Below are 25,440 nucleotides of genomic sequence, written 5' to 3'. Positions count from 1 at the left end.
TTACAAGGTCACTCTGTTCCCCAAAATTCCAGCTTCAGCCATACCTTTCCTACATCAGACAGAATCACTGGTAGAGGATTTCTGTGAGAGACTGTATTCTTGAAACCCTCAGTGGCTGCTTTGAAATACCTTGAAGATCAGTGAATTTAAATTATAATCTTAAACTGAATTGTTTTCTTTTATGCTTGAAAGAAGAATCCATTTTAAAAAGTGGGATATAGTTTCATTATTGCCTCTAAATTATTTTTGTATGGGATGACTGAAAGAATTCATGGTTATTTAAGCCATCTGGTATTCTCTAATAATAGAGAGTAGAATGAATTAGTTAGTTTGCATCCCCTTGTTTACCCTGAGGAAAACTACATTCACACAAGCTCAACAACTTTTAAAAGGGAAAATTTTTTATAATATACTTGATTTTAATAATATTTGAAAGAAGCCCATTGTTTCAAGAGTTGAGCAGTTAATAATTCTTTGCTTTTTTTTCTCTTATTTAAAGGCTGAATTTGCCGAAGAAGAAAAAGAAGGCAGATCATGAGGACGAAGAGCGAGACAACTCTATGAAGTGCAGTAATAGTGTTGAGCAGCTGGACATAGATGGAGACAATTCTAGTGAAGTGTCTAGTGAGATTAACTTCAGCTATGAATATGCCCAAATGGAAGTCACTATGAAGGCACTTGGTAGTAATGGTAAGAAGCAACAGAATTTATTGGAAATATGCTCAGAACATGAAGTTACATCTTCAGAGACTCTTAACCACAGACTTTTTCCTTTATAACTTCCTACTGGAGAATTCTTCTTGTGAATGACTCATCATAGCCATTTTTGCACTTGAGGGGAGAAAAAAACATTGCAGACTGTTTTGTTTGGCAGTTCTCCTTGAGGGAAAAGCCAAAGCTGGAATATTGGTAGAACTGCAGCCTGAAATCAGTGTTTTCACTTGTTTTGTTTTTTTTTTTATTGTTGTTATGTCTCACTCATGCATTAACTGTAGTGACTTCTGTCTCTGAAACCCTGTTCTTTGGTTTTTGTGGTCTTATGTAGCTATGCCAAAATTGCATTATTTTGGGAAACAGGAGGAAGTTTTTTTCAGCTTAGTCTGTTTTCTCAGTTCTCTTAAGTCATCTGTCCAATCTGTTCCATAGACAATCGTTTGGGATTTTTTTGCTCCACACTTCAGCAGCATTTTGTATATGCATCACAGCAAAAAGATAGTATTTTCCTTCTTTCATATGATAACTATGTTTACTGTCTCAGACGTTCCACACCATGGATTTCAGTGGCTACTGCAGGCCCTAATGTGGCTAATTGCAGATATAGAAGGGGGAAGTATGAAACCATAGTAATTTGTGCCTTGCCCAAGGTCATACAGCATATTTGTAACAGAACGTGGGAAGGATTCCATATTTCCAAGTCCCCCATCTCTGCCCCATAATCATTATATGACTGTTTCCATTTAATTCGATGTTTACAGTATATTTGACCCCCACAAGTACTAACTTCTTTATTTGGAACATCTGCTTAGATCCAATGCAGTCAATCTTGCAAAGCCTGGAGCAGCAACACGAAGAGGAGAAGAGATCTGCTCTGGAACGACAGAGGCTGATGTATGAGCATGAGCTGGAGCAATTACGAAGGCGACTGTCGCCAGAGAAGCAGCATTTCCGCAGCATGGACAGGTTCTCCTTCCATTCCCCCAGCGCCCAGCAGCGCTTACGGCAGTGGGCAGAGGAGAGGTGGGTAATCCAATCTGACCAGCAGGAGCCTTTATTTAAAGTTTTTCAGTCCTAGTGATTTTTGCAAGGTTTTAATTGCATTGCACACCTCTGCCAAATAACTGAGAGGACTCCTGTTGGGGGTTGAGGAGGACGCAGTGAAAAGATTAAGATCAGACTTACAATGCTAGAAAATGTGAGAAAGAATTTGTTGCTAAGCCTGCTTTGTTGTTAAGGAGAAACCCTCTCCTGATGGGCAACAGATTTGACTAAAGATGAAGTGTTTGGGAGAAATTTTGAGACTCCTATATGAGTTTGTTCTGTGGGTCATGACTCAGCTACTGGAATGTTTGTTTTTCCGCTCGACTCACATCCATCTATTGGAAGTGGGCAAGTCCTGGAAACTAGAAGAGTGCAGAAAGAAAAGGGAGTAAGAGGATGATATGAAGAATTTTGATTCAGAGCATTTAAAAAACTGTTTAGTAACCACAGACGGTCACTGTCCTCTTTGCCTCTCCCTAGGCAATTGCACTGAGGTTATTTACATCAGTGTCTAAATTATCTTTTTCAGTATTACTGTCAGAAAGAGCAGCTGCAGAAGGAAGATGAAACTTACCCTCTAACACTTAGTAAAGACGTAATGAGAAAATAAAAATCAAACTTATATGGCTAGAGAAGGAACTTTTGAAATCAGAAATAATTGAGACAAGCTAACAAAGTATTAGTTGTGAATCTGGAAGATTTTGTGGTACCAGATTCCCGTGCTGAACAGTTGGCACACTCTCACACTTATCAGGAAGGCAAGTGAGTGCGTTGGTCATGGTGTCTGAATAAACCTTTCTCTGCAAGATTGAGCATCCACGTTTGTGATGGAGAAACTCTGGAATAGGCCACACAAGAGCTAACTGTTCAGCAGATACATGGACAAGGCTCCACAGCTGGCAGTATGCTAATGTTCATACTGCTAAATTCATTCAGATGTTTTTTTCTCCACAGAGGAAATATAGTGTAATTCACCTGATTTTTGTGTTAAAAAACTGAATGTTGACTCCTTCCTGTCAAGTGTTTTGCGCTCAGTTTCAGTACTTAAATGCCATGATTTTTCTTGTCTTTCCCTCTGAACCCCCTTCTTTTAGAGAAGAAATGCTGACCCACAGCCTGAGAAAGCTGCGAGAGCAGATTGTTAAAGCAAATTTGTATGTGAGAGAAGCCAATTTCATTGGAGAGGAACTGGACAAGAGGACAGAATATAAAGTTACCCTCCAGATCCCAGCTTCAAGCCTTAATGCTAACAGTAAGGTAAAGTAGCCCTAATGGAAGAAAATTGTTGTTCAGCAAGTTTGCCCCTCAGCATTCATATTTGTTGTATTCTGACTTTAATGGTCTAGATAGTTTGCCAGTCTATTCATGTGCTCTGTTAGTGCTTGCTACATCCTTATCTTGTTTTGATACCATGAAAATCTTACAATGTGCTAGCTTACTGATAAATGTTTTGATACAAGGCCTTCCCATTGGTGTTAAAGTTCACACTCACTTGTGTTACAGATAGATAAAATCTACACTGGCTAGGTACCATCCATTTCAAATATTTGCTATGACCTTGAGGACATTTGGCTTTACATCATCCTAGTGAGCTGAAAAAATGCGGTCATCCTCATTGTACAGGGAGAAACTGGAGCAGAGAGGATTTGTATTGTTTGTTTCATGCGTTTTAGAAATTTTGGAAGGAGGCAAATGAACCCAGACTTCCATGTTTCAGGCTCACTACCTAAGCTGGTATTATTTCTGTTTTTGACGTCAGGTCAATATTTTGGGGATACTCAGGCTGTCGTTAGTACAGGAGATTTTTTTTTATTCCAGGATTAGAATTTTTAGCAATTGCTTTAGAAGTTTCTCTTATGTCTTTATCTTTCTTGCAGTCTTCTGGCACATCTAGGAACAGGATAGTAAACAGGGTTAAGTGTCTCCACCAGTTGAAAGTTGCAGGCAGTAGTAACCTTAGCTGGAACTTCAGGCCTGCTATAACTTGAGGATATTTGTGAAATACTTAAATGTTCCTATTTCTAATACTTATGTAAGGTGAAAATCCATGGAAACTAGTGCCTGTAGCTATGATTAGACTTTGCAGTTAAACTGAACACTAATATGCTGTGACAGCTGAACTCAGAGTCTGTCATGCTTGAATTTGGTTGCTCAAGCTGAAATTAAAAAAAATAGGACAAAATCCAGATTTTTCCAAACTATGTTTTCAGTTTTGTATTGGTTTTAAAATTGTTTTTCATTGTTACACTAATTCCTTGTTGATATCTCTGTAATTGTTTCACAGAGAGGTGCAATTCTCAGTGAGCCTGCCATTCAAGTGAGAAGAAAAGGGAAAGGCAAACAAATTTGGTCACTGGAAAAGCTGGAGAATCGATTGGTAGATATGAGAGATCTTTACCAGGAGTGGAAAGACTGTGAGGAAGACAACCCAGTAAGTAAGAATTACTCCAGTATTGAGCTGATAGAGTTACATCCCTGTTACATTTTTTAAGTAGATCTAAGAAAATCTTATAGTTCAGGAGCCGAGGGAGGAGAGGAGGAGGGAATATGTAAAGAGAGAAGTTTTCCTGAACTTCTGCTTCTCGTAGTACTGGTGATCTTTAGCATTTCATTAACCCATATCTTGTCACTTTGATGCTTGTTTGCATGCATGGTTTGGTTACAGAACTAAACATACAGTAAGAAGTAGTAAGTAAACCCAACAGCAGTTGACATTCAAGCTGACATCTCTGAATCTGAGAACATCGAGGAGAACTTTCTGAGGACAGGCCTTTTACTTGATCCAAAGTAGAATTTGAGTTTCCATTCTAGTTGTGATCTAATCTGGCCTCTTGCTTGAGTCCATTTTTCTTTCACTAGGCTGTTTGTGCAACACTTTGAAAACTGTTCCAGGAAAAGGTTTTTTTCCTTACATTATTACAAATTTGATTGAAGGTGATGAGAGCTTACTTCAGGAGAGCTGATCCATTCTACGATGAGCAGGAAAACCACAGCCTTATCGGAGTAGCCAATGTTTTTCTTGAGTGCCTGTTCTATGATGTGAAGCTGCAATATGCTGTTCCAATCATCAATCAGAAGGGAGAGGTTTGTCATTCTTCAGTAATCTATCCTTACTCAACTGTTTAATTACAGCTTGTGGATCTTCTTGCCAGTATATAGTAGATATTTTTTGTTTTGATGTGCACAAGGTCTTTGCTAACAGTTTGAAATTATGCAAATCCCATAATACCTTACTAGAGTTGTTTAGAGAGCTCTGAATCGCAGCATAATGATTGTGAAAGGAGAGAGCTTTGTGAGCACCTCTTTGAATGCCACAGCCCAAAATAAATACTTGGTAGAATGGGTATGAGCTACAGCTCCATTGGCTTTCGCTGACTGCCATAAAGAATAGGCTCTTAAATACATACTGCAAGAACAACTTCAAAGACAGTTAGAGCACACCAGGCAACAATCTCTGTGCTCTGTATCACATGCCCACTTTGCAGACTCTCTAGAGAATGGTGTGAAGGTGGATGAGATAACAGTATGCTGTTCCCAAGGTCACTCTAGTGGCTGATTTATTGATGTTTTTACAGCAAAGACTGATTCTTGTTCTTAAAGAATTCTTCATCTGATGTAACAAATGCACAGTGCAAAACAATAAAAAGTTGTCTGCTTACAGACAGGAAGGAGCAGTATTTTTAGTTAGCTGAAAAGGGATGAACCTGTCACTGTTTTCTAGTACACAAGTAATTCTTAGTCCTTTCTTATCAGGTATCCGGTCGTCTCCATGTTGAAGTTGTTCGAGTGAGTGGAGAGATAGATGACAGGTTGGTTGGAGGTGAGGATGGTCCAGACTATCCAACTGAAAATGACACTCAGGAGAGAAAACTTGTCTGCCAGGTGAGTTCCAGATATATCCCAACCTCTGAGCAAGCTTCTTGCTTTCCATCCCAAGTCTTAAAATAAAGAAGTCCCAATGGGCTTCTGGATGTTAGATGTCTCTTTGCACCCTCGTGTGCCATGAGGTAGCTACACAGGCAGAGTCCTCTCTTTCACGTCATTGATTGACTATATGAGACTGTTGATGTTTCAGGTTTTATTTTTTAAAAAAGTCATTAATTTAGCTGTACCTAGTCATTCAGTTGTATGTACAAAGCTTAATAGTTTTGTTGCATTTGTTTTCATGGCCTTGTGTAAAGTGCTGGTGCCCAGTGCTTGTCTTGAAGCACTGCTGTGTAGTCTTTTCTCACAATATTTTGCTTTTTGAGTAGCTGAAATAATATAAGAGAACTAGATGGGGTTTGTTCCCTTTCAATCTTCATGATTATTTTTATTAAGTCCGCAAGGTATTAATTAAACTACTTTTTATGTATATGTATACAATCTTAGCCCAGATTGTCTTATTGTAGTCCTGGAAGACATGGAAAATATGTGCACTAGGACTGGAGCTACAATATCTAATTCAAAAGGAGCCATAGAATCTGATAATCTCCATCATTCTGTGTATCATTCTCTCTCAGTATCTCTCTAAATATTGGATATTTTGTGAAATGTATGCAGTTGTGTTTATTATTATTAAAAAGAAAGTTAGCAGGAAGTATTTACTTGCAGTTCTGTGTTGTAAAATGCAGTTCAGGCCAAAAGCACTGGAGGGAGTGGAACCTCAACTTTGCTGTCTTCTGGACAATATGAACAATCTGTGGGAACAGCACTCTGTCTCAGTTTTTATCCTGTCCCATAGAGCTCCATGTGCTTGCAAGCAGAATGGGACATTATTGGAGGAAACAGTTTTCTGAGGAGCTTGGATGGTGCCTTAACCATAGGAGTCTAACTCATCAGAACGTAATTTGACAAATGGCAAATATAAATGTATTCAATAATATGATAATATGGTGGCTTTTTTTTTTTTTTTTTTTCATCAGAAGGTGTATTCCAACATTTTGTTTCTATTTGGCCTTGATTTTGAAAAAGAGGGGCAGGCTGCCTCTGTATTGTTGGGGTTATTTTGGTGTTTCTAGCATCACAGAGTAAGGACAAGTAGTATCATCAGGCAAGGATTTTGGAGAATAAAGGAGCCACTTTTTGTAGACGTATGAAGTTTTTATTGTATTTCTCTTCAGTAATGAAGTTTTTGGTGCATCTAAGCGTTAAAATTTTGGTGTTTGCAAAATTCATACCTTTATCTTTCACGCCCAAGAAATATGGACCTGGGGACATCTAGTGGCTGTACGGAGCTGTTGCACACAAAATACTGTCTCCAATGTTTAACAATGCAAAATATTGTATTTTGTAAAGTTTTTTGTTTTGTTCCTTTCTTTTTTGTTATTGGTCTTTGCAGCAGAACACGATGAAATTATTCTAACAGAAGGTCTTTTTATCTAATGAATAAGTGCTTTTGCTTTATTTCTCATCTCTTTTTCTAGATTAAAATACTTCAGGCTACAGGTTTGCCACAGCACCTCTCCAACTTTGTGTTCTGCAAATATACATTTTGGGATCAGATAGAGCCAGTTAATGTTGCACCCGAGGTGGATCCTTCCTTATCTTCCATCAGCAAGGAGCCACGGTGCATGGTTGTCTTCGATCACTGCAATGTAAGGGGTTTTTCTATTTTATTTAATGAAAGTGTAAGCAGAAAAAGCGGGGCAAAAGTTCCCTTTTTGCTCTCATTATGGTCCTTTGTGAGGCTGATACCTAATTCCATTTTTAATAAGAGTTTGAAACATCTTCATAGTCCATGTAAGTTTGATTATACTGCACTGTTCACTCGTGCAAAAATTACAGGAGTTGAAGAAGTGGATTAAAGCAATCTGTTCAGCAGAGAGACTTACATTGGAGTTTACGTGCAATAAAAATGCTCCTGAGTGTGAATGGATGAGTTATATTGATCTGTGTATATTTGATGCCCATATTTGGGCTGATGGCTCTACACTTTGATGTAGTCTAGAGAAGCATCCTGGTCCTGAGACATGAGTACTGTTATCCTGATGTTGATATTGCAGTTAGGTTGTCTGTCTTAGAACCGACTATTTCTTCCTGTTGACTTTTGAGCAACTGCCTGAGCTGGGGATACCTTTAATAGAGATGTCTAAAGTCAGCTTAGTTGAATGGCAGCCAATCACCTGAATTCTCATTGTGTTCTTTCATTTGTCATTACTCCGAGCAATTTATTTCACTTACAATCTGCAAAATAAATATAATGTTTTCTGGTGAGTTCTGATTTTTTGAACATTAGAACATAGTATTTTTCTTTTTTGTAACTATTGGATCAGGGCTTGGAACAGCATCCAGTCATTTTTCAGCTCTTTGTATACTTTAACCTTCAGCAAATCAAGTACCTTTGTCTTGCCTCCTGATTTTACAAACTGAGATGATAGCTCTTCCTTTCCTCAATACTGTATCTTGAGGCTCAGGTAACTTTACTACGTGTTTAGATTAAAGACAGTAAACCTCTATGTCATTGTTTGATCACAGTTATCAACTGATTTGTTGCTTACCTACAGGAAGTTTCTGTAGGTATTTCTGAAGACTTCATGGAACATCTTTATGATGGTGCTTTGGCAATTGAAGTATATGGGCACAAGCAGAGTGGTGACCGCAAAAATCCAGCCCTGTGGGATTTGGGAATAATTCAAGCCAAAACACGCAGCCTTCGTGACAGGTAAATATGGAAAATAGATCCTCAGTTTAGAATTTTGGAACATAATTTTGGAGGTGCCCAATTCTGAAGCAAGCTTGGGATGAGTAGTCAAATTTTGAATTGAAGACAACTGACCATGTGTTTGAGACTATATTAGACTATTATAAATAGACTGTCTATTGCCATGCAATGTGTGAGTAGACTTTGAAAAAGTGGAAAAGGAGAAATGCCCATTTCTGATTCAAAGCAAAAGTGGCAAACCTTGAAAGACTTTGAAGTCCCTTTCATTTAGTCAAACTCAAGTGCATAAGTAGTGTTTTATGAAAAAACAAGCTGTATATTTTCCTTTGTATTGGTATCCTAATCTATACCAGGAAGATCTATCAAGTCTAAAAGAATAAAAAGGATTGTTCCTACTGTACACTGAGATATTTATTCAAGATCTGACTCCAGTTAGTTCTTGGCCATTGAGTGTCATCACTATATATTGCTTCCATTGGAAGAACTCCATTGCTAATTATTTCAATTGGAGTAAATATGCAATAATGTGGAAATTTAGACTGAAAAGGTTGCTATTTTGCTAGAATTTGTTGGTCATCCCCAAAGTAAGCTTAGCAGTATTTTCTTAAAGTTAAGTTGTTTATCCTCTACAATTAAAAGCAGCTCTGTGCTGTGATTTATTGGCATAATTTATTTATATCCCTAAAAACCAAACAAACGTATTTGACGTGTTTTGCAGGTGGAGTGAAGTAACGCGAAAAGTAGAGCTCTGGGTTCAAATTCTCGAGCTGAATGAGAACGGGGAGTACTGCCCAGTGGAGGTGACTCCTGCCAAGGATGTAAGCACAGGAGGCATCTTCCAACTCAGGCAGGTATGGTGTCACATACAGGATTTCAGCTGTGGAAGAGCATGTGGAAAGCTAAGAAGCTTATGTTTTATGTAGTAAAGGGGTAGTGTCCAAGGAACTGTCAAGCTTAGACACAAAATAGGATCATAAACAGGCATAAAGCAGAAGAAAGTGGAGTCCCTCTGTGTTTTGTGAATCTGCCAGTGTGCATAAGCTCAGATGTAAAGGTGATCAAAGGCTTACCTGTAATCTTGGTGCTATGTTCTATTCCCTGTTCTGTGATAACACCTGGTAGAAGGGACGCCAGTCTTGACTGAACTGGATTATTTTTTTAAGAGGTCCAGAGTTCCCCTTTATTTGATCCTTCCAGCGGGCCATTCCTTTGTCCTTTGAATTCTACACACATCGAATTGTTAATGCTTAACTGAGTAGTTAACATTTTTAAGTGATAAGCTATTGCCCAGAGAATGCTAGGAGTTAGTACAAGTCAGATACAGGTTGCACATTTTCGTTTTCCTCTTTTTTTTTTTTTTTAATTAATTATTTTTCCCCTCTATGAGTTTTACTAAAGAGTAGTTTATTTGCTGCATTGATAGCATCAGTGGTTAAGAATTCTCAGTCACGGAGACTGGAGTCAAGAAAAGTTCACTGAAATTCCAGTAGCTCACCAAATTAATTTATTTTCTTTCCTCTTCTGTAGGTAGGGAAGAGATCCTATTTTCTGTCCTCAAAAATATTAAAAATAAAATCCTCTATGTATATGTTTAGAAAATCCTCCAGAAAAGCAAACGGGGGAGTTGCTAAATGCTGAATTTTTTTTCTGTAAATATGTAATTCCTGTAAACACAAATCCTTGCAACAGAAAGGGTAGCTCTTGAATACTGGGTCGCTGGGATTGCAATACTCACTATTTTTTTCTTCACAAAATAAAAATATAATGTTGCTTGCCAGTGACTACCAGTAGAGGTCTCTCTGTCATTAAGCTTTCAGCATTTGATATTCTTTTTTCCAAGCAGTTCAATTTGTTCTTTTGGGCAGGGGCAATCTCGACGAATTCAGGTGGAAGTGAGATCTGTACAGGAATCTGGGACCTTACCACTGATGGAGGAATCAATAGTATCTGTCGGCATTGGTTGCGTTCAAATAAAACATGTCAAGCCACAAAAAGTACCTGAAAATTATCAGGTAAGAGTCAGAACATTTCCTGTCAGCTATGGCTAAAACCAAGACATGTAAAAGCATAAAGTGTTGTCCTAAGTTTGTTGCAGTTGGAGGCAACTCCATTCGTTTCAAGTTTGAGTTTGGTTTTGGGGGATGTTTTTTGAACCTTCTTCTGAAATGTATAAAGTCAAGTCAAGAAGAATTTTCAGAATGTCTCTGATGGTGGTTTTAGGGATTATTCAGGGTATTTAAATCTACACCTTTGTCTTTCACAAAGTGGCGTGAAAAAATTTTCAATGGCAAAAATAATGTTTGTAAGACTTCCTTCTGTGTGTCTTCTGGTTTTGTTGTGTGTTTTTTCCCTATCCATAAAAGCAGCACAGCCTTAACACACCATTCAAAGAAGAAGATTCCAAATTTTCTAAAATGCATTAGAAGTTTGTGCAGTAGATTTGACTTCAAATATTAGAAATAGCAGCAAATTTAAGTGTTCAAAGTAAAATAAATCAATGGAACAAATCTTCAAATAGTGTTGAGTTATAGATGTTAGGATTACATGAGCCAGTTGTTAGCCCTCAGTATGTGTTGGCCAGATGTTTGACAACTTCAAAGGCACTGCATCGTATCTTAAATTGCAAGTATATCAATCTGGTTTTAGGGATTGTCTTCCTGCAACACTCCTATCAGTTTCTAGTGCAGTTTGAGCTTTTCCCCCAACAGCTGAGTTAAAATTCAGTCATTGCTCTGCCTTAGCAAGCCAAAATCTAGTGCAATAAAATGAGCAAGTCTCCAGACTTGCTTAGCTGTCCTGCTTTACATAAGGCCAACTAAATGTGAGGTCGTTTTTGGGATGTCTCCCAGCTTTCCATAATGTTTACCCTGGTGACAGAGTATGATTCAATGCGTGTCTGCTCCCTTTTTTGCTTGATCAGTATTATTTTTCCATTTGAGATCTGAAGTAGTTGGGTTTTTGTCTCCTAACCTTAACAGTCTCTTGCTTCCTGGGTGTCAGGAGTACAAAAAGGGGAGTTTTTTCCACCTTTGCAGAGATCTCGCTTTTCAGCAGCACCCAAGGCAAATTATTGCTTTTATACCGCTTTGTGCTTCTGCTAGTGACTCTGCCTGCAGGCTTTCTAGCTGCCCTTACCTCACATCCTTATAAAGCAAGTGAACTCTTGTTTCTGTCCTACTCCTTCATGGAGCAACTTTCTTAAGAGACTCTGCTGTTCTGGGACAGAATAATTGATTCTTGCAAATTTCACTTGAAAGCTACTGCACACCTGCAACATACACATGCCCCTTTTAGCTTGTTCCATGACAACTCCCTGGGAGCATCCTCTCAGTCTCACCCTGTTTTCTGTTGACCAGTTTCAACCATATCTGAGACAGAGCTAATAATCCACAAAATTGTGTGTTCTGTCAAGGAGAAAGACTTCAACTCTCTTGAGAGAGAGACTAGCAAGTTGTCTGACACTGATAGCACACATGGGAAAGGGCTATTGAAAACTATGTTTTATTACTCTGGTTTCTTACAATAGCCTTCTGACTTGAACACCTGGATTTTTAGTGCTATTACTAGCATTTCTCTATCTCAAGTAAATCACTCTCTCTGGAATGTGAGAGATTTTCTAAAAACATTAAACTAAGAAAATTGCTTTTTAATTTCAGCTTAGCTAAGTTTTTTGCTTTTGGTACTAAGATACCAAAGTAGACTCCAGTGGCTTGTTATTACTTAAATAGATAAGTAATAACTCAGTGAGGATTGGAGTCCTTGTTCTTCCATTTGCTGTCCAGGAGTGGCAGTTCTGCCTACAGTCATTGCAAGTGGCTCTGCTTGTGATGGGTGTCAAGAATGAAAGGTGGTGTCTCCCATCAGAAAATAATGGAAATCAAGATGTCAAAGGCCTACACTACAACCTGTTATGGTGAAGAGGTTATTCTTATTTCCTAACAATTGACTTGGATTTTAAAAAATTTTCTCCTCTAATGCTACAGCAGGTTTATATCAAATCCTTTATGCCAGACTTTGATTTTTCAGTGCTTGCTATAGCATTCATGCTTAACTCTTACAGGTAAAACTTTGTTGTCCAGGATCAACAGGTTTCAAGTAGTTTCACAGTAACTCCTCTTTCTTTCTCAGGGCAATTGAAGTATTCCCCTTGCTTCCAATTATGAAGAATTTTAATAGCTATATTTCTGTGAAATTTTTCCATTATAGTTGTTAGATTGTTCTGCTTTGTGTTTAAAAGAGCTGATAGCAGCAAATCTTTGGGGTATCAATATGTATTAATTCTGTTATCATACCGTTGCTAAGGCCAGACTTCTGTGTCAAAATATTGTTTGGCCAAATGGACCAAAATATTGTTTGGGCAAATGTTTGGCCAATTTGTCTGGCTAAAATACTGTTTGAAATAGTTACACCTTTTGCATTCAGTGTGTTTGTTTCCTGCTATCAACAAAATGTAATGGCATGATTTTGCATGTTTTGGTCTAGGAAGAAGAGGATGAAATGGACAGTTATCAGGTAAAAATTTTCAATCTCTTTACAACCTCAGACAGGTTAAAACATCTTTAAGGACAAACAGTGTGTTATCTTTACTGTACTGGCTGGATGTATAGAGAGCCTGTCTGCTGAAGAGACTAAAAGCTTTGGTAACAATTGCATAGATGGTTACATGGCAAAGCCATATGGTGGATTACAGAGGTGAAGTAAAAGAACAAGATGCCTTAGTGTGTATTTTCAAAACAAGATCCAGCTGCTTTTAGTATTTGGTGTTTTGGGGGAAGGAGTCTTCCAGCTCGACAAACTATGGCCAGATTGAGATTGTCCTCAATCAGAACAAGAGTAGGCATGGCAGTGTTAAGAGATGCAATCACTGGAGTATACTGCATAGTAATCAGTCCTTGGGCAAGCAATGGGGATTCTGTTCCTGGAGCTCTAAGACAGCAGTGATAAAACCACTGAAATCAGCACACTGTTTTTTTAAAAAGGCCTACAGTAGCATGAGCCTTAAAAGGGAACTGATGAGGTACAATACCTGTGATGTATTTTGCATCTTTTGAATAACTTTAACAAAAGCACATCATTGTCATAATGGAGCTCAACTTGTAGAATGCGAGCAACCAGATTTAGGTTTAATGCTCTCTGACATACTTGTAGGGTCTACAGGTGAGTAACACAAGCATAGTTTATGTCTTGTATCCACTCATTTGTCTTGACAAAGTATTTGTTATATTTTGGTGTGGATTGAATCTGAATGGCAGTTGCCATAGAGGAGCCTTGCCTGAAGGCATCCCAGAGCTGATAGCTCATCTTTGTGGCACCCAACATGCTGCATGTAGAGTATAATTCATCATTTCTGAGCATTTCTACACCAGAGACAAATGAACTGAATGTTCTTAAGGGTCCTGAGAGGGTTTTTTTGAAGGATGTAAGCACTTCAGAAAAAGTATTTTTAAAGGCTCAGCTGGAAATGCCATAACTAGGGACAGTGGCATGCAGAAGGCCAGGGATAGATTCCTGGTATGAGGCTGGTAAATAGTGAGTGTGAATGGTGAATCATGGATAAGGACTGGGGTTTCCAGCTTTCCCACAAATGTGAGTTACAGACTCGTTTGAGGACAAAGAAGATGTATAAACTGAAGCTTGTTCAGCTGGGTAGTACAAAATAACAACTAGAGAAAAGAGATGCCTCTGGCTGGAAAGCAAAAATACTTCAAACAACATGTGGAAAGTTAAGGGTTTGGACCTATGAAAAAAGACTTGGAGAAATGGGGGGGTTTTAGCCTCAAGGAGAAGAGGCTCAGGCTGGATCTTGTCAATGTACATATAAGGGAAGGGGTAAATAAAACAGCCAGGCTCCTCCTGGTGTTGCCAGTGAAGGGACAAGAGACAATGAGTCTCCATTCAACACAGAATACTTTTTTGTTTTGTTTTGTTTTTTACTGGGGTGGTGGAGCAGACTGACCAGAGAGGTTATGGACTTTCCATCCATAGAGATATTAAAGTCCCAACTGGACACAGCCCTGAGCAAGATGCTGGAATTGACCTTCCTTTGGGCACAGAGGCTGGGTTGGACTAGACAATCTGTGGAAGTCACTTCCAACCTCAGCTTTTCCATGTTTCTGTTGTCCAGGACAAAAGAAAATTGAGAAGAGCTAAGTGATTTCTTGGAGGTCTGCTCTGTCTTATCTGCTTCTTGAGATGTATAGAAGTGTTGAGGAAATGTGTAAACCACAAATAGGAAGCACTGGCTTTCCTGGGTCAATATTTAACATGACTGCTTCCCTCCTGACAGGATAGGGATTTGGAGCGGCTCCGTCGGAAGTGGCTCTGTGCCCTAACGAAGCGTCAGGAGTATCTTGATCAGCAATTGCAAAAACTTGTTGGGAAGCTTGGTAAGCAAAATACTATTAAAGGTAACAATAGTGATAACTTGAGAGAGATATGCACACACACTTTTTATCTTAGTATGCTGTAAAATTTAGAAGGGAAGTTAATGGAGAATCTCTGAACTAATTTGTTTTCAGTGAAACGAAAGTTAGAGAAGCCTATCTAAAATTGTTCATTGCTCTTGTGCACCGTGTGTTTCTTCTTGTTCGAAGAATTTCTGAGCAGAGTGAGTTTTATTCTGCTATGGTATAAGATCATTGATGCATGATAAAGGGACTGAGTAAGAAATGCTCACCATTGTTCTGACTAACATCCTGCTTCTCCAGATAAAACAGAAGATGATGCAGATCGGGAGGCACAGCTTTTAGAGATGAGGCTAACACTCACTGAAGAAAGGAATGCTGTAATGGTTCCTTCTGCTGGCAGTGGGATCCCTGGAGCTCCAGCAGAATGGTATGACCATACATTGCCATATGCAAGAACGAATGTAAAAATGATGCATGGCCTCTTCCTGTCCTGGATTGTTGCCATTTTTTGCTTTCTTTAATCTGGCCTTTGTACCCTGTGTGAGCAAAGTTGTTAAAATTAGGCCTCTTGCTTAAACTATTTTATTAGGCTGTGTATGTGAAATCCAGAAATGCTATTTAGTAAACGATACTATTATTGATCACAGTGTAATTATGACCTTCTGAAAAAAAGGAATCAATATTTATTACCACTGCACTTACCATTTAAAAAAATTAGCTAATATGTTAATTACCTAGTTCATTCACTTAAAAGGCTGCTCCGTCATAATAAAACTGCACCTACAGGAGCATTTTGTTGCGCTCCTGGTTTGAGCACAAAGTCTGTTTAGTCAGCAAGTGTTCCATGTAATTTTCTAAACATTAAAAACAGGAAAACTAGACTAGACTGAGATTGCTGTACTGTAGCAGCTGTGAGTAACAGCTACAGATAAGGCAGCAAGGTTGTTTCACTTCAAACCTTCATGTCTTCAGTTGCTTTCAACTTTCTGAATTTTTTTTCTGAGCAAACATTTAGCAATATTTATTGATTAAATTGGATGTCATGGAGTTCTAAGCTGAAGTTCTGCAGCATAAAAATAGCAAAGGCTAAAGGAAACACATCAACTTTCTCATCAAGGTGTTTGACTAGCTTTGAAAACAGTGGAGCTGCAAGAAACTTGCTAGAGCAGGAATCTGTTTTGAACACATTTGCACCAGCAGAAATGTTCAATGTGATTCAAGCACCTTATATATTGCATAAGACTCCAGCCACCATAGAGTTCATCTAGTCATAGAATAGTTAAGGTTGGAAGGGACCTTAAAGACCATCAAGTTCCAACCTCCCTCCTATGAGCAGGGACACCTCACATTAGACCAGGCTGCACAAAGCCTTCTCCAGCTTGGCCTTAAACACCTCCAGAGAGTGGGCTTCCACAACCTCCTTAGGCAACCTATTCCTTACTACTCGTGGTGAAGTGTTTCTTTCTAATGTCTAACCTAAGTCTACCCTCTTTCAGTTTAAAATCATTAGCCTTTGTCCTGTTGCTATATGTTCTGGTGAAATACCAATATAAACTGACATCTCGGTGTCCTCAATATTTGTTACAAGGCAACATATTAATTACCTGCATGTGTAAGTCCAAGTTTGTCATGAGACAGCTACAGCACTTTTATACAGCTAAGATTGCAATAAGGCATCTTAAAGTCTTCTATGTTTCATGTTATATTTTTAGTGCCTTATTCATTTTAGAATCATAGAACCACTTGGGTTGGAAAAGACCTTTCAGATCATTAAGTCCAACAGTTCACCCAGCACTGCCAAGTCCACAACTAAACCATGTCCCTCAGCACATCAGCACATCTTTTAAATACCTCCAGGCTTGTGTCACTTAAAACTGCTAGGCCGCAGAATATTTCATTTTAAAAACAAACAAAGCACCACCTATGTTACCTGTTCTTCCATGATATGAAAGCTGACTTAAATGGCAGCTGTGACTCTTAAATATGTGTGCTTTGTAAGGAAGAGTAATAACTGTGTAGTGTGTCAACATCAATGGTAGTTTAAAAATGACACAGTTTTCTGGTTCTTACTCCACTGTCTTCGCTGCCATCACTAATGCAGATGGGATTGCATTTAATAAATGTGTGTGTCAGAGTAAATAAACTTAATTTTTCTATTAGCAATTTAGAGAGAGAAAACATTTCTGAAAGCAGAGGTCAAAGAATACAATAATTCTAAGAGAACTGGTATGAAAGAAATACCAATTCAGTTGACTCTCTCAGAATCTGCAACAGTAAATTAAAATAAAGCTGTTTGCCAAGGTTATCAATGGTCTGGCTTAGAAGTGAAGTTGTACTGAATGTCATGTACTGAGGGTTTGTATCATAAGGTACGTGTGCTGGGTAAATCTGCATTAGTTTAAATGCCACCATTGTCCCTGTCTCACATTTTAGGACTCCTGTGCCTGGTATGGAAACTCACATTCCTGTTATTTTCCTTGACTTGAATGGTAAGTGGTCCTTAAAATGATAGAGTACTTTGAAACAAACTTTGTATGACCAATGACGTTATAGAATACAGGCAAGCCAATAAAATGAAGAAATGCCTGGAATGGCATGTAGATTAATTTGAGAGTGCACATTTTTCACTGGAACATATTGTTTAATGTTTCAAGATACACAACATTATATATGGAAGGAAACATAGGTTTTAATAATATCAGTGTTTTCTAGATGTTTAGTAAGTGAAATATAAGTGATTCTATCCCTCTACTCTGCTCTGGTGAGACCTCATCTGGAGTACTGTGTCCAGCTCTGGAGCCCCCAACAGAAGAAGGACATGAACCTGTTGGAGCAGGTCCAGAGGAGGGTCACAAAACCGATACAAGAGCTGGAGCAGCTCTGCCCTGGAGACAGGCTGAGAGAGTAAGGGTTATTCAGCCTGGAGAGGAGAAAACTCCAGGGAGACCTTATGCTGGCCTTCCAATACCTGAAGGGGACCTACAAAAAAGCTGGGGAATAAGTGTTTAAAAGAATTTAGATTAGATTTTAGGAAGAAAATTTTGACAATGAGGGTGGGAAAACACTGGAACAGGTTTCCCTGTTCACCCTGAACAGGTGGAGGCCCCATCCCTGGAGACATTCAAGGTCAGGCTCGATGGGGCTCTGAGCAACCTGATCTAGTTCAAGAGGTCTCTCCCTATTGTAGATGGATTGGACTAGACGACCTTTAAAGGTCCCTCCCAACCCAAACCTTGCTATGATTCTGTGAAGCAGTAAAATGAGTACATCTAAGGGAGAGGACAGTAAAAGCCAATGATAAGAAGAAAATATTATTGGGAGTGTTCTTTCACAAGGATATAGCATAATTCACTTATGACTTAGAAGAAAATATGAAGTCACTGGTAATGAGATTTGCATATCAAAAAAGCATGGCGTGATAACCTCAAGTTAGTTTTATAGAGTCTGGTCGTAGGTGTTCCTTTAATCAATGTATTTCTCAATACATCCAAATACAAGGTCCAATTTGAACAATTAATTTGTCAGATACTTCTATCACAGATGGGAAATTGTAGCTAAGAAAGTGGCAACCCCAGAGCAATCCAGGAGCCAACAGTGGCTTATCAGTTGAACAAACCCATGTTAACATGTTTAAAAGGTGAACACTTGCATTAGAAGCAGCAGGTGACAGTGAGGAGGTGACATGCTGGCTGGTGTGAGGAGGATTTGCTACACTGCTGCTCTCATTTATGGTTTGTTCACCTCAAAAAGCACATTGATATATCAGATGGCTTCAGAAAGGAGGTAGTTAATAATTCATTCATGGTGAGGGACTTGATCCAGAACAGGTTGACCTTCTCAAAAAACAGATTAAGAATGTGTTTAATCATGGTCTAAAAGTACTGTATTTTTACTTAGTCAACCAGCAGCTCTTTATTTGAAAACAAACCAGAACCCAACACCTAACTAATGCCAAATGAGCAGCAGTGCTGGAAATACACAGGTGGGCAAGGAGGGGATATTCACCACTAGGGGAGGTTCCCACTTCATAAGGCATGCTTGAGTCTGTCCTGCCAAAGTTTTGTGCTCATGTTGGGTATAGGAATGGGATTCTTTTTGATGGGGAGCAATGCGTGAAGTTTTTCTTTTGCAGTTACAGTGTAAATAGCCAGCCTGGGGAGTTAGTGATGAGAAAATGAATTCATGACTTGCTAGATGAAATACTGACTGGGTCCAGTTCTGGGGTCCCAAACATAAGAGGACATGGAGCTGTTGGAGTGAGTTCAGAGGAGGCCACGAGGATGATCCGAGGGCTAATGCAGCTTTGCTGGAGACAGGCTGGAAGAATTGGGGTTGTTCAGCCTGGAGAAGAGAAGGCTCCAGGGAGACCTTAGAGCACCTTCCAGTACCTGAAGGGGCTACAGGAAAGCTGGGGAGGGGCTTTTGACAAGGGCAGTGAGTGATGGGATGAGGAGGAACAGTTTCAAGCTGCAAGAGGGGAGATTGAGATGAGATTTTAGGAAGAAAGTGCTGTGAGGGTGGTGAGACACTGGCCCAGGTTGCCCAGGGAAGTTGTGGCTGCCCCATGCCTGGAAGTGTTCAAGGCTGGATTGGATGGGACTTGCAACAACCTGGTTTAGTGGAAGGTGCCCTTGTCTATGGCAGGAAGGTTGAAACTAGATGATCTTCTAGGTCCCTTCCAATCCAAACCATTCTGTGATTCTACGTTTTGCAAAAGGATTATTGCTCTGTGACTCCTCACCTTCTGCATTCACTTTTGTTTCTAGCTGATGACTTCAGTTCCCAAGATGACCTTGATGACCCAGAAGCTGGTGGGTGGGATGCTACTCTTGTTGCAGAAGAGGAAGAGGAATTCTTTGAACTGCAGATTGTGAAGCATCATGATAGTGAGGTAAGCAGAGATGTGGATCAGTATTTTTAGTTTAGGGGTGTTTTAATTGTTCTCTTTATATATTCAACTGTGAAAACAATGCATCACAGATGGTGCACAGATGATACAACACTTGTTTCTTATATGACTGACTTTATGTTTTCAGGAATATTTGCTAGGAGTATAACCATGATTTGAAAAAGAATAAAGCTCAAGGATTCTCTTTCATCTAAATCTAAGACCTAAAAAAGCTGGAGATTCTGAGTTTTTAAAAAACAACTCAACAAAACCCCTGAGCAAATTAGAGTATGGAAGCCACCAGCTGAAAAACAAAATCTTAACTGTTACTGCTGGTAACATATTTACTTTTGCATTGTTCATTCATTATATTACTTTTTGCCACATAACTCATACTTTTGACACTTTACCGGTGCTGATTTATAATTTTTGCTATTAGGTTTAGAATCTCTGATTTATTTTTTTAACTTAAAATTTTGCTCCTTATTCTGAAACCTGTTTCTTTTTATATTTTTAGAGGAGCTTTATTCCTGATGGTTTTGGTTGGGTTTTTTTATTCTCTTTTGTTTTTAAAGCCTGGAAAGATAGCTGCCAGGCCATTTTGTCTTCTGGCTTGAAGGTAAACCATTTAAATCTTTAATAATACTTATATTTAAACATTCAAGAAGAGAAATTCCAGCTTTTGCTATGTTGCTAGAAATGTTTCAGCAAAGTTATTTGTCAAATACTGACAAGAAAGTTTATGTGGTGTGATGGAAGATTTTCACTGCAATCTCTGTTGCTCTCTGGTTTATCTTAATAAATTAGGCCAGATAGTCCTGTAGTTCTACATATTTTATAATTTATTTGCCATGATCCTGGGTATTGAAAGATCTTTTTTTTCAAGAGGAAATGTTCCAGAGTTTGAGCAATTTTAACAGTTTGGCATTTTTAATCCCAACATCTTCATTTGGCAAACTAATCTTGATTTTTAAATGGCCTCTTCTAAAGTGCAGGCATTTTTCTTCACAGGGAGTGAAATGGAGAAGCTAACTCTCAAAATTTATGTATTATGTATTTTTGTTAATTATGCTTAATTAATTACCATTAATTATACACCTAATTATGCTTATTAGAGGATACATTTTTTTCCTTTGCAGGTGAAAGCAGAAGCCTCATGGGATTCCACAGTCCATGACTGTATCCAGCTCAGCAAAGGAACAGCAGCAGATGAAAGAGTTTACCTGATAGTGAGGGCCACTGTCCAGCTCAGCCACCCCGCGGAAATGCAGCTGGTCTTGCGCAAGCGCATATGTGTTAACGTCTATGGCAGACAGGTATGTCTCTTATGGTCCTCCACACCTTCACTCTGCCCCATGTTTATCACTGCCTGAAGAGAGGAAGGCTGTGATTTGTGGACTGTGATGCTGCTGTGACTTATTTTCTTGTGTCTACTTTCATCTCTGCCTGAATGGAAGCCATGAATCAATGCCATGCACCGAGACTTTGAGCTGCCAGTGGTTTTCATGGTATCTTTTATGTTGTGGATGGCATTGCAGCTTTTTTTAAAGGCTCAGTGGCATCTAAGTATGAGAGATTCTGTATTATTTGTATTAACTACAGAGTGGTTTCTCCCCAGTCACTGGAAAAAGTAGAAAGAGTTAGCTTCTTGTGAGCCTGGAGTTTGTATTTGCAAAATCTGTGCATCAGAAGAAGCTTGTGTGTTTCCCTACTGCTGTAGTATGTTCACATATCACTGAGAACTATTTCTGTTCATGCTTCCACATATTTAGAGATGAACCAGCAATAGCTGGAGTAGAGGTCCCCTTTTCTAATTTGTCAAAGTTACTCACTCTTGGTCTTTTATGTTTTCCGGTTAGCTTGTGCATTTATGATAATGTGTAGGTGAGAGCAGGGTGTTTAATAAATGGAAAGCAGAAGGAAGGTTGTCATTCCACTTGCAGCATTAAGTCCTGAAAATTATTTAATTCTTAAGAAAGTTGGTCAGGAAGAGTTTGTTCAGTACTGTCTCAGAATCCAGCTTCCCCTAGCAGTGATAATGACAAAGCAAAAGCCTGAATTGTTATTCTGTTTGCACATCTATAGTTAAAATCAAGCAAGAGCAGAAGAGGTGTGGTCACACCCAGAAGCTCTGTAGGCAAGTCTAAGCTGCTTTTAGTGCTAGGAATAGAACAACTACAGATCTGGGTGCTTCGATCAGGCAAAAGCTTTTTGTCAGAAAGAGAACGATGAATTTTTTTTTCATATAGAATGGAAGAGTATATTCAATAGATAAATTGAGCATGCCAGTAATTACAATTGTGTTAAGTCTTCATCAGGTCTGTTTTCTACAGATTTTGTCAATGATGTTTTCTACTTTTATTTGACACAGAATCTTTTACTTTCTTGCTAGGATTCTAAAAATCCCCATCAATAACCTTTCCCGGGTGTTCATCTCAGCAGCATCTTTGAATGACTCATCTCTGCATTAATTCAACAGTCCAGTTCTTAACCCTGCAAGGCGCCAAGTCAGCATAAACAATGACCATGCCCCCTTAAATCATTCTTCATAACGATCTCTTTGGTCAAGAATTTAATGTCTTTACTTGTCAATATTCAAGACAAGTCACCTAGGGCTCTATATTAAAAAAAACACACCTCTAAAACTAGCAAATGCTTTGTGTGCTGGTAAAACAGTCACCTTGCTATGAAGGAAGTAAATTCTTTCTCTGCATCTAAAGTACAGACAAGCAAATTATTTGTCTCCATCTTAAAATCTTTAACTCTTGCGTATCAATTGGTTAGTCTTTGGGGTTTGGACTGCTTTCTTTTTAGGCTATATTTACTTCAGTTGAAATATGTTAAAACATGTTTCCATTAAAGTAAGAAATATTTTCCTTTTTTTTTTTTTTGCTTCCTTGCAGGGTTTTGCACAGAGCTTCCTCCGAAGAATGTCTCACCGGAGTTCAATTCCTGGCTGTGGTGTCACTTTTGAAATAGTCTCAAATATTCCAGAGGTGAATAAGAAATCAGAGCATCTGAAATTGACTAAGAGCTTTTAACTTTCTGATTTTTCCCTTATTTTAAGCGTGCTCTTGCTGCTGCAAGCATAAACTATGGGTTTTTTTAAAGATTAAACATATTCCTTTACATGCTGTGACTTAGCAGCAACCTATGTCTTACCAGTGTCACTATGTATTTTGTTGAGTGAGCATCTATTTGCTGAGGTCCTTGAAAAAATATTTTTAAAAGAGAGAAAAGAGAGGAGTAAAGATGGGTAGGTGAAGTGCATAATGTAGGGAGCATGAGAATATGTAAAAAAACCAACAAAGTGGCTTCTTCTGAGTAATATCTTTATGCCTCTCTTTATTCCTGAGCATGTTCATAGTTAGATGCTAATCCTTTCCTTCCAAACAGATGCTCTGTAAAAGCAGAGCACTTGTAAAAACATTAACACATGAAGAGCCAAAAGTCTGATTGCTGCCTGTCTTTTATGTTCTGCTGTATTTAGCACTCTGTGTTGAAATGTTTCTCAAGCAATGATCCATTTTGCTCTTGCATGTCAACTGAAATTTTGTTTTTCTCATGCAATAAGTAATGCCCCAAATGTGTTCAAGCACTTTTTAATGACAAAATATTTAATGCAGTCCTTTTGCTAATCATTGGCAATGTCTCACTGTGAGACTCTCAGATACAAACAAAAAAACCTCCAAAAGAGCAATAACCACATGTAACTTCATATGTCTGTGACAGTGGTAGAAGCACCCATACCATTGGCATTCCACATGTTTCTTCAATGTACTGAGGCTTGTATTTAGGAATCTCCATCACAACATCTGAATCTGCCCCTGAGCTTAGAGGCAAACAATGTTGAATCTGTCCTGTATGGTTTAAAAATGTGTTTTCTTTAGGACCAATGTGGGAGCTTATTTTTTTTTATTCTTTTATTTTAAAAGGATGTATTTTCTTTTTGCCTTCCTAGGATGCTCAAGGAGCTGAAGAGCGGGAGGCACTGGCCAGGATGGCAGCGAATGTTGAAGATGCAGCTTCAGCTGACTCTGAGGCCTATATCGAGAAGTACTTGCGGAGTGTCCTGGCTGTGGAGAACATCCTCACCTTGGATCGTCTGCGCCAGGTCTTTTTTTAAGGCTGTAGCACACAGCAGAGAATATGCCTCCTGAGATCAGTGTGTGGCAATGCAAATGTTCTCTTAAGTACATGCCATGGATAACAAAACCAAAACCACCGCTGCAGGGCATAGCTCAGCCTTACAAAGTGTGCCTGTGGAAAACAACCAGAGAAGCAAAGATAGCTGTCCTTGCAGAGGTGTTCTCACTCACTCACCTGCAGTATGGATGGATGGGACTGGGAGCTTTATATTAAATGCTCCTGTTATGGGATCCCTGGTTTGGTTTTGCATTGCTAATCACAGTTCCAAAAAATAGTTGTGTGGGTTTAGCTTTTGCTTTTTAAAATTTGGGCTTTTGTAATAATTTCTGAAGTTGCTGGTAGAATACTTGTCATTTTGTCCATATTCTTGCTTGAAGTAACCAAACCTATTCTGTCAGTAAATAAGACATTGATTGGGTTAATCTTAAGTACTGTAACTTGATCTGTTTACCAAGGAAGATACAGGAGAGCAAAACATTTATTGAAAATTGTTCTTCTGGATATAAATTATGCAAGCACAAAAGAAAGTTATGTGAAACAAGCTAGAGTATGTACCTGCCCTCTCTAAATTAATGGAAAAGTGTGATGCACTCCAAGTATTGAAAGCAAGTTCCCTGTCACAAACAGTTTAAAGGATTAAAATAGGAGCTCAGTTAGGAAAGAGAGTCTTAGTCTTCACATCTACAACAGTCATCTCATAGAATCAGAACTAGCTGTAAAATCCTACATATGCCAATTATTAAATTACTAGATGTTAAAGTTCTTCCACTCGTACACTTCTAGCCACGTCATGTGCAAGTTTTAAGTGACAGTGGACTTTACAGACAGGAGCCTGGGCAGTAAGGCTGTTTAGAAACATTTTTCTTCTATAGACAAAACTATCCTGGGATGATTGGAGCTTAGATTCTTGCAAAGCATTCATATTTTACTCGTTTTGCTTCCCTGTGATTGGCAGGAAGTTGCTGTAAAAGAGCAGCTAATGGGAAAAGGAAAACTCTGCCGCAGGAGCCTGAGCTCTCCCAATGTGAATCGCGTGAGTATTCTCTGCTGGCATCTTGTCACAGTTTGACTCGGGCTCTCGATGCCCTCCCCCTGGTAGGGAAGGAGAGACAGAATTACTGAGACTTTTCTGGATTAAAAACTAAATTAGACGGCTTTAATTAAACACTAATGGTAAAATAAAATATGTACAAATGTGTTCAGGAGTACGCAAAGCTCTTGGGTCAAGACAAAGAACAAGGAGGGTTCTTCACCAATTAAGGTCCTGGGCAACACAGACTCAACTTGGGGAAAAAATAATAATTTAATTTCACACTAATCAAACACACACAGAACACAGACACACAGAGCAGGGCTCCAGCCTCCTCCCCAGCACAGCTCTTCTCCCTTAAGTGCTTCTCTGCTCAGTTGTTTTATCAGTTCTTTTGTATGTCAATCACTGAGGTGCATCTATTGTCCCTCTAATGGCTCCGTGGCTGGGTTTGGAGCAGGGGGAGCTTCTCAACTTCTTACCAGAGCCACTCTTGGGGCCCTTCCTCCACTACCAAAAACCCCACCAAACCAGAACACATAGATATATGGAATGGAATACTTTG

General features: G+C 38.9%; 1 protein-coding gene across 1 annotated transcript in view; it reads left to right on the top strand.

The window, feature by feature from the left end:
• The window catches only part of KIF13B (kinesin family member 13B), a 141,091-nt gene that overhangs the window by 90,094 nt on the left and 25,557 nt on the right, over positions 1 to 25,440 (top strand). The window contains 19 exon segments of the mRNA XM_010002230.1: positions 500 to 690; positions 1,527 to 1,737; positions 2,853 to 3,015; positions 4,043 to 4,189; positions 4,693 to 4,842; positions 5,512 to 5,640; positions 7,164 to 7,334; positions 8,244 to 8,401; positions 9,120 to 9,252; positions 10,267 to 10,413; positions 12,884 to 12,913; positions 14,688 to 14,787; positions 15,109 to 15,235; positions 17,242 to 17,297; positions 19,575 to 19,699; positions 20,836 to 21,012; positions 22,600 to 22,692; positions 23,658 to 23,810; positions 24,801 to 24,878. Of these exon segments, the coding sequence (XP_010000532.1) occupies positions 500 to 690; positions 1,527 to 1,737; positions 2,853 to 3,015; positions 4,043 to 4,189; positions 4,693 to 4,842; positions 5,512 to 5,640; positions 7,164 to 7,334; positions 8,244 to 8,401; positions 9,120 to 9,252; positions 10,267 to 10,413; positions 12,884 to 12,913; positions 14,688 to 14,787; positions 15,109 to 15,235; positions 17,242 to 17,297; positions 19,575 to 19,699; positions 20,836 to 21,012; positions 22,600 to 22,692; positions 23,658 to 23,810; positions 24,801 to 24,878 (2,539 nt within the window).

This window comes from Chaetura pelagica, unplaced genomic scaffold, assembly GCF_000747805.2.
Source record: "Chaetura pelagica isolate M959 unplaced genomic scaffold, ChaPel_1.0 scaffold107, whole genome shotgun sequence".
NCBI lineage: Eukaryota > Metazoa > Chordata > Aves > Apodiformes > Apodidae > Chaetura > Chaetura pelagica.
This window is presented reverse-complemented; position numbering and strand designations above follow the sequence as displayed.